General features: G+C 52.2%; 2 protein-coding genes across 2 annotated transcripts in view; one reads left to right on the top strand and one right to left on the bottom strand.

The window, feature by feature from the left end:
• Positions 1 to 9,152, bottom strand: part of Prpf40b (pre-mRNA processing factor 40 homolog B) — a 65,612-nt gene that overhangs the window by 29,911 nt on the left and 26,549 nt on the right. The window lies entirely within an intron of this gene.
• Positions 407 to 9,152, top strand: part of Fam186b (family with sequence similarity 186 member B) — a 15,311-nt gene continuing 6,565 nt past the window's right edge. Inside the window, 5 exon segments of the mRNA XM_021216153.2 lie at positions 407 to 502; positions 1,775 to 2,000; positions 3,140 to 3,319; positions 6,357 to 7,917; positions 8,420 to 8,612. Of these exon segments, the coding sequence (XP_021071812.2) occupies positions 407 to 502; positions 1,775 to 2,000; positions 3,140 to 3,319; positions 6,357 to 7,917; positions 8,420 to 8,612 (2,256 nt within the window).

The following is a 9,152-nucleotide window of genomic DNA, read 5'->3' as shown; positions in this document are numbered from 1 at the left end:
CTCACTCTGTAGACCAGGCTGGCCTCGAACTCAGAAATCCGCCTGCCTCTGCCTCCCAAGTGCTGGGATTAAAGGCATGCGCCACCACCCCCGGCGTACATGATTTTTAATGGTGAGGCGAAACAAACAAACAGGTCAAGTAAGGATAATGGCAGGCAACGGCTGACATGCAGCTGGGAGGTGGGAAGTTTAATCTTCTAATTCTTTAAGTCAAACTGATGATGTCACTGGGGAAAAGGGAGTCAGTTGGAACCTGGTTGTCTGGCAGTTACTAGAGGAGCTGTGGCCGGGCAGAGGGTACCTGGGAACCTCCCTGGGCCCTTAGCCCCCAAAGCTGCCCATACTATGTGTTCAGTCCTGTGTACAAGAGACACAGGACATCTTCGGACTGAGAGAATTATCTAGAATGGAGAAGGACAACCCCCCACACTTGGTGACTCCCACATCAGTGAAGGCTATTATCTCAAAGATTGAGACTGCCCAGCTAATTCGGACGCAGGAGGTAACCCTAGAGAGGAAACTACCCTTCTCTTAGGGTCTGATGTAGAGGCTGGGGACTGATCTCTTGTTTACACAACACTCCAGCCTTTGGGCCTTTGGGGGTCCTGGGAGGCTTGACAAGCCAGGTTTGCAGACAGGTGAGTTGGGAATGCCCACATCCTATATCTGACTTCTGCAGGGGAGGCTGAGACCAACCACCTCTATAAGGCAGGACTGCAAGGTCACAGCCCCAAGGTAAGTGGGCAGGAGGCTCCTGGACAGCACCTATCGATGGATCCTAAAAGGTTTTGTGCAGGGGTAGATTTTTAAAGTTCAGACTCTGTATTGACAGACTACTAGAATCCCCTAAGCTATGCCCTGGAAACACTTGGGAAAACGTCCAGAGCTCGGATCACTGGAGATGAGGCTCTGGTGCCGCTGTGCTCAGTGTTTTTCTATCTCCCCCTGAGGAGCACTTGCAAGGAGGGGAGTGGGTGTGGACTCAGGACAGCAAAGGACACACTGCTTGAACCTTTTATCCAGTGTTTCTTTGGGATTTCCCTTTTGTTCCCATGTTGCTTCTGAGTCCTTGTGAAATTCCTGATGTCTCCATCAAGTTCTGAAATTCTAAAGGCTTAAAAATTAAAATGGTACGGCTGGAGAGATGGCTCAGCAGTTAAGAGCACCGACTGCTCTTCCAGAGGTCCTGAGTTCAATTCCCAGCAACCACATGGTGGCTCACAACCATCTGTAATGAGATCTGATGCCCTCTTCTGGTGTGTCTGAAGAGAGCAATGGTGTACTCATATACATAAAATAAATAAATCTTTTAAAAAATTAAAATGGTAATAAGAGCCAATGAAAGGTCACAGCCCTTAGGTAAGTGGGCAGGAGCTCATCTCTGTGGTCTGGACACAGTTTTTTCTTTCTTTTTTTTTTTTTTTTTTTTCTTTCTGGTTTTTCGAGACAGGGTTTCTCTGTGTAGCCCTGGCTGTCCTGGAACTCACTCTGTAGACCAGGCTGGCCTCGAACTCAGAAATCCGCCTGCCTCTGCCTCCCGAATGCTGGGATTAAAGGCGTGCGCCACCACGCCCGGCTCTGGGCACAGTTTTAAACCCTTTACAATATCATTTCATGCCCTTCTCATAAAAACCCGCAGCATAAAGTACAACAGCAAGCTCTGCCTTACCAGTGAGCAAGCCCTGAGACCGGAGTCACACTGCAGGCACATGGGCAACGGCTTCTAAGATGGCGACCTCTAACTCCTGCTATCTGCTGCCCCTGCCCCATCTAGGATATTTCCACCCAGCTCTCAGACATCTTGGACAATGTCAACTGCGCCATCAATCGCTTCCAGGAAGAACTGGGATATGACTTAAAAGAGAGGGCGAAGCCTCACCAAGCAGAGCAGAAAGGCAAAAAGAGGTTCATCCTGCTGGAGAAGCTTGCCTCCTTCTCCAAAGATGCCGAGACCAAGGAGAGACACCTGTATGACATCCTCCGCTGGCTGGGCGAGTGGGGTGAGTCTGGGGGCTTGCTGCGGTCCAGAGGCTCTCCACCTAATCAGCACGTTGCAAGGAGGGGGTGGGGACAGTGGCGGCAGACGGCTAAGGACAGTCCCGTCTTTTGTGGCTCTGACAAGTAACCAAGAGAAAGGAAGGGCAAAGGCGGCTTCGGAGGTGTCAGTGATGATCTCCTAGCCCCATCACTTAGCTCATGGTGAGAGTGAGTCCCGGGGATTGTGGCAGAGGAGGTTGCTCCGCTCGTGCAACCAGAAAGCAGAGAACCAGAAGAGGCCAGGGTCAGGACAGACCATTTAAAGCACACACACACACACACACACACACACACACACCCATGACCCATCTCCGCCCCTGTCCGTGACCCACACCCCCCAACTTGGTCCTACCTTCCACACTTCGGTTATCTCTCAACCGTCCACCTAAACTTGAATCTAGCAGTGGGTTGATGCGGTGATTAGGTCAGAACCTCAGGCTGTAATCACCTCTGAAATGCCCCTGCCCGGAGGTGTGGCTTCCATCAAGGCCGTCAACAAAAATCCCCACAGGCGGGGCTGAGGAGGTAGCTCAGTGGTAAGTGCCTGAGAGCGGCAGTGTGTGCCCAGGCCCTCCGCACTGCATCTGACAGCTTAGTCGAGCAGTAATGGTTAAGTCCCAGGTTCAGTGAGAGGAGGCGGTCCACTGTGATCTCTGGGCTTCACACACCTACACAGGCAAGCAACGCAGCTGAGGCCACATATAGAGACTCTACCTCAAGCAAGCAGACAAACAGAAGCGCAAAGAAAACTTGATCAGACTTAACCCATTTAGTGGCCCAGATGTTAAATTATGCAACTGGCGTAGATTAACATGGCTGGCCTCACACTTAGGCAAACACTGTCTCGTGTCTACTGCATGTCTGCATGGTAGGCCTTGTGTCGGTCATTTCACGAGTATTACCTCATTCGGTCCTCCCCCAACCCTTCTGCAGGGAAGGGAACGAGGCTCAAGAGAGCGAGCTGTCCAGTAGCCAGTGTACACTGAAACCACCCCACTCCCTCAGGTCGGCTGCCAGCCCCTGTGCGGCACCCCCTGTGCTCCATGGGGGTCTCTAGAGGACAGACTGTTCTTAGCCTGACCCCCCCCCCCATCCCGCCCAGGTGACAGTCTGACTTATGAGATAAAGAACAGGAGTTCAGAGGAAGACGAAGCCCTGGACGAATGGATCGAGGTGATGGAGAAGGTGTTGCCTCTCTCCCTCATGGCCACCAAAGGAGGCATTGAGTCTCTCATCTCTCTGTGCTCGACTCTCATCGAAGACCAGAAGAAAATGACACAAAGTAGGTTCCTGGAGCTTCTGGGAGAAGAGTCGGGTTGGGGTAGGCTGGAGGCCGTCTCAGGGGCTCCTGCCCATCCTCCATGATGCACATGTGAAAGACTGTAGCGTGGGAAGCCAGGGTGTAGGGCTGGGGTAACGGACCCATGCCGATCACAAAGCTGTTTTGAGCGTCATTGCACAGGCTGATTTCCCAGAGGACCTGGGTTCAATTCCCAGCATCCATGTGGTAGCTCACAACTATCTGTAACTCCAATTCTGGGGAAATCTGACGCCCTCTTCTGGCCACCACAGGCACTGCATGCACATGGTACACAGACCAAAATCGCCCGAGCGTATCCCAGCACTCAGAAGGCAGAGGTGGGTGGATTTCTGAGCTCATCTCTGAGTTCGAGGCTAGCTTGTTCTATAAAGTGACTTCCAGGACAGCTATGGCTACACAGAAAAACCTTGTCTTGAAGAGAACAAACAAACAAAACCAGTTTTTGGGTTGTTTGTTTGTTTGTTTGAAGATATAGTAGGAATGAAGTGAAGAGGAGCTCTCTGACGCCTCCTGGAGCTGTGGCCTCATGGGAGTTCTGAGAGATGAAGCCTAAACGCCAGGAAAGCTGCCGTTTATAGGCAGAGGTTGAAGGGCACCCTGTTCTCACTCAAAACCCACCCAGCTCAAGCCAGGTTTGGTGAGCCTCAGCTAGAGGTCCCCCTAGAGTCTTCCAGAGGATTCTGGATTCTTCTAAGATCACCAGCCTGGCTAGTGCTGGAAATTTTACTCTATCCACTCTAAAACCGGCCTGAGATTACGTCCTGAATTTTATAGATAAGAGACCTGATGCTCAGAGAGCAGAGGGGGCCACAAGCGGTGACAAAAGCCAGTCCCCTGCTTTGGTTAGTCTCACTCGAGAGCTCGTGCTGCAGAGCGAGGCAGATTTCCGTTTGAATCTCACTTCTGTCTCTTTGGGGTTGTGTGTGGCTTTGAGCATTTTCTTTTTTAATCTCTACGAGCCTGTTTCTTCAGAGAGTGTTATCTAACTTCAGGGTCAGGGGGGAGGGATGTATGAGATATGAGATGTCTGACACCATGCCTGGCATATTCTGGGCTTAATAAACAGGAGCAAATGGTAGCATTTCCACGGATTCTCTTGGATAACTAAGTGACACTGAAGCTGGGCATGGTGGCACACACCTTTAATCCCAGCACTCGGCATGCAGAAGTGGGACATCTCTGAGTCTGGGGCTAGCCTGGTTGGTTTACATAGTGAGTTCCAGGACAGCCAGGATTATATGTAGAGAGACCCTGTCTCCAAAAAGGGGGAGGGAGGCTGGAGAGATGGCTCAGTGGTTAAGACTGTTCCTCCCAGAAGTCCTGAGTTCAAATCCCAGCAACCACATGGTGACTCACAACCATCTGCAATGGGATCTGATGCCCTCTTCTGCGAGTCTGAATAATAAATAATTCTTTAAAAAGAAATTAGGTTGAATGTTACAGGAGGAAGAAGCTAGAAAATGGAGACTACCTAACCCAAAATCTTTACTACTCTGTGTGTTGAAATACAGCTATTTGTATACTTATTTTCTTGCCAGAGTGTAATTGTGTGGTGTGCTATGTGTAGGCCAGAGATTAATACTGGGCATCTTTCTCAATCATCCTCTACCTTGTTTTTCAGACAATCTCCCCCTGACCCTAGAGCTTCCCAGGGGGCTGGGCTGGCTGACTAGTAACCCCAGGGATGCTGTCTCTGCCTCTCTGGTAACGGGACAATGAGGTCATAGCTATGCCTGGTGTGTCCAGCTTTTTACGTCGGTGCTGGGGATCCAAACTGAGGCCCACATGTTTACAGGGCAAGTGCTTCCCTGAGACCTGACCATCTCTTCAGCCTTACACAGTGTAAACTTTCTTGTCCTTGGTTTTGTTTGTTTGTTTGTTTGTTTTGTTTTGTTTCCCAAGACAGGGTTTCTCTGTGTCACCTTGGCTGTCCTAGAGCTAGCTGTGTACACCAGGACAGCCTTGAACTCAGAGATCTGCCTGCCTCTGCCTCCTAAATGCTGGGATTAAATCCAGCACTGCCCGACTTGTGGGGCAATTATTCATATAACACTCACTGTAGGGCTATCATCCATGGCCTTAATTAAATATGTGTACTCTAAGTTCCAAGAATTAGAATCTATGGTTGTTCACATTTTTCCAACAAGGAGACTAAGGCACTAGGCAGTTAGGAAATGTACCCAAGGCACATGGTACAAGTTAGATTCGGACCCAAGTGACTTGGTCTCAGACTTCTGAACCCCAGGGTCATATGACTTACCTGATATAGTGAGATCTAGACTGAGCTCAGTATCACGTAAGCTCCATACCCTCTCTCACCTCCCATCCAGAGATACCCACTGTTCTCCTTGCCAGTGATGCTTGAGAGGATGCTCCAAGATGATCATTCCACAGCCCCACACAGAGTAGGCATGAAGGTGTACGCCCATGAGCAGCCCTGGAAGAGCCGAGCTCTGACCCTGGGGTCACACACAGGACACACACTCTCTGCTTAGTTTATTTTCTTGGGGTGACAATCCAATGTGATCCCCTGATATGGGCAAAGACAACTATTAAAAAAATAATGGCACACGAACAGTTGTTATAGATTCTCTAGAGGCACAGGACAGGGGTAACAGAAAAAGGAAAGAGAACATCTAACAGGTTTGGGTAGACATTAAGGAGCCAGAGATGATCAGAAACGTAACGCCTTGTTGGGTAGTGGGCTGAACTGAACAGAGCCTGCCACACTAAGCCAGCCCCCTTTAGGCTCTGCAGGGCTATGCTGTTGTAGACCTTAGGTTACACTCTGGGTAATCTCGGGCTTGGCAGAGGTGTCTCCTGATAACCAACCCCTCTCTGGCTCACAGTGCCATCTCCCTGCTCTTGCCCATCCCAAACAGGGGTGGCCGAGCATCCTGGCTCTGCAGGGTCCGAAGGGTCAGCACACCTTTCCCAGTACCTTGTCACTCACTTCTCGATGGGAGCTTGCTGCCTTTCTCCTCTCCGTCCCTTCCAGTGTCCAAACATAACTTCTGGCAGGACTGGCATGAGAAGAGCCCACAGAATAAGGAGCAGGGGCTCCCTGAGCCACCGAGCCCGGAGCAGATGCTCCAGGACAAGAACACCACCCACCTGAACGTCTCAGAGGTTAGGTCTATGCTGCAGGAGCTCCTGGACTCCACTATGTTCAACACAGGGGAGGTCAAAGCCATCAGGTACATGTCCGCTGTGGTGGAGAACCTCAACAAGGCCTTGATCCTCCAGCACAAGGAGAACAAGAGTCTGGAGACAAAGTACAAGTACTTGCAGGTGGAGAAGAACAAAGAGCTCAGCACCCAGAGGCTGCACTTCCAAAAATCCATCCAAGTCCTTGAGAGCAAAAGGAATGCACTGCTGAAACAGGTAAAGCTCCTAGGGGACAAATACCATCACCTCCTCATGATGAAGCACACCCTGGAATTCCAGCTGAAGATAGCTCAGTCTGCTAGTGGTCCAGAAGAACCAGCCAAGGATTTTGTTGATGACCTGGAACCTCCTGAAAAAAAGACCCTTCCAGAGGTGGGTACAGCCCGGGAGGAGAAGGGACAGGCGGTTTCCGCTCTCTCTTCAAGTCCCCTGACCAAGGCCTGGCGCAGAGGCACCACACCTGCAGCCCCGAAGCCACTCTCTGGCATGGACACGGACTCGAGGGTGAAGGATGTGTTCGTTGACCGCACCGAGGCCCTGGAGCCTGTGCTGCTGCACTCAGAGGTCCCCTGGGTTCCTACGCAATGGGAAGACAAAGACCAGGGGGACCACATCCAAGAGGAGGGAGCCCCAAGCAAGTCCCTGTCCCCAGGGAGCTCCAGGAGGAGGCTTTTGGAGAGCCACTGGGAGACCAGAAGGCAGCAATGGCTGCAGGAGGAAGAGATGTGGCTTCAGCGGCAGAAGAAGTGGGCCCTGCTGGAGCAGGAGCACCAGGAAAAGGTGAGGCAGTGGGAGGCCGAGGTGGCTGCCAGGCAGCAGTGGCAGAGGCTCACCCAGCCAGAGGAGGAGAAGCAGAGCCCCGGGAAGGAGCAGAGAGCAAGCTCGGAGAAGATGATCTTCACCACCACTAGTCGGTGGAAGAACTTGAAGAAGTCGGAATCAGCGCCGACTCCCCACTGCAGGGCCCAGTCCGCGCGTCAGAGTAGGTCGTTCATACTCACGTCCCCACACGCCCAGCAGTCTGGGCAGGGGACCCAGAGGACCCCATGTTCGGCTGAGTTTCTGCAAAGGCCACCGGCCCGCCAGGTTTCTGCTAAGCCCAAGAAATCTGCCTCCTTGCCTGTCACTGGGACATCCATCCGAAGGGTGTCCCAGGTCTCTCTGCAGCAGGCCCCGCCGGGGACACCTAAGGACAAGGTCTACCATATAGACATGGAGGCCCAGCTGAAGAACCTGCAGGTCCTGGGTGGTTCGGAGTCAGAGGTGGCACTGCCACAGTACCTGCGCAGCAAAGCCCTGGAGGTCATTGCCGTCGCCATGGAGCTGAGCATCCTCAGGCTGCAGTACCTATGCAAGAAGTACATTCAATACAGGCGCTTCCAGAGCCTCCGGTAGGTAACCCAGCCGCCACCAAGCACCCACCCAGGATCCCCCCGCGCCCACTGCAAATCCGGGTAGAGCTAAAACCCAGGAGAGAGAGAAAGGAATGCAGGCAGGAAACCATGAGGGGCACCCCCAGGTCTCCTGGGAAAAGGGACTATGGAACACTGGTGCCAGGCCTTGGGCAACCCTTGAAGGTGTAGGAGGCAAGGCATCCATATGTTGTTTTCCTTCTAGTGGGCCTTCCCTCCAAACCCACTTTCCCTACATGCAACCCCTCTGTTCCTGTCCTTCAGCCCACACGGTCCTTACCATTCGCTTTGACTTTTCCTTTCCAGCCCCGAGGCTCCTCCACACATACCCGGTCCCACCTTTCTGCTCCTTCTCATAGATCCCGTTCCTTGTTTTCCTCTCAAGAATTAACAAGGTGGAGGTGTCTTTCTAGTCAACTGACTCAGGGATGGGTGGTGGGGGAGTGTCTCTACCTCCTAAGTTTCTCCTCTCTCTTCCCAGACTAGAAGTGATCAAACACATAGGAGCCATTCGGCAAACGAGGGTTACCTATAAGGCCCAGAGCCTCTATCTGCTCCTGGAGAACATTGACCGCCAGCAGAGCCTCAGGCTGCAGGCCTGGGCAGACAAGCAGAGAGACCTGGAGGAAAGGCACCAGGAGTGCCTGCACACTATGGTGGCCATGTTCCCCAAGGTGGGTTTGCTGCCCTGCCCCCTGCTCAGTGAGTGGGGACAGAGTGGGGGTTGTCAAGTGATGGGAATTGAACTTGGGTCCTCTGGAAGAACAAGCAGTGCTCGCAACCCGAGTCATTTCTCCAGCCCCCTATAAGTGCCTCTTCTTAAAAGTGACTTTATTTGCTGTGTGTGTGTGTGTCCCCTTCTGTGATGGTGGGCTGGAACACAGGTCAGCAGGCTTTCACGGCAAGCCCCTTCCCAGCCATCCCACGGGCACCTGCCTCCCAAGTGCTGGTTTTTGGTTTTGATGCTGTCTAGAGACTAAAATCATCCAGTGGCCTGCACCTTAGGGCTTGACTCCCTGTCCTCCTCTCAGCTGACACAATCCATCTCTCTCTGTCAACATTGCTTCATGACTATACCCCTGGCGATGGTCTATCTTTGTTGACTTTATTGGGCAGTTAATCAACCATTTCTATTTAGAAACTTAAGCCTGCTGGGTGTGGCGGCACACACCTTTAATCCCAGCACTCGGGAGGCAGAGGCAGGCGGATTTCTG

Source organism: Mus pahari, chromosome 17 (genome assembly GCF_900095145.1).
Source record: "Mus pahari chromosome 17, PAHARI_EIJ_v1.1, whole genome shotgun sequence".
In the NCBI taxonomy this organism is placed as follows: Eukaryota; Metazoa; Chordata; class Mammalia; order Rodentia; family Muridae; genus Mus; species Mus pahari.
The sequence above is the reverse complement of the archived record's forward strand: the minus strand, read 5'-3'. Positions and strand labels throughout refer to the sequence as shown.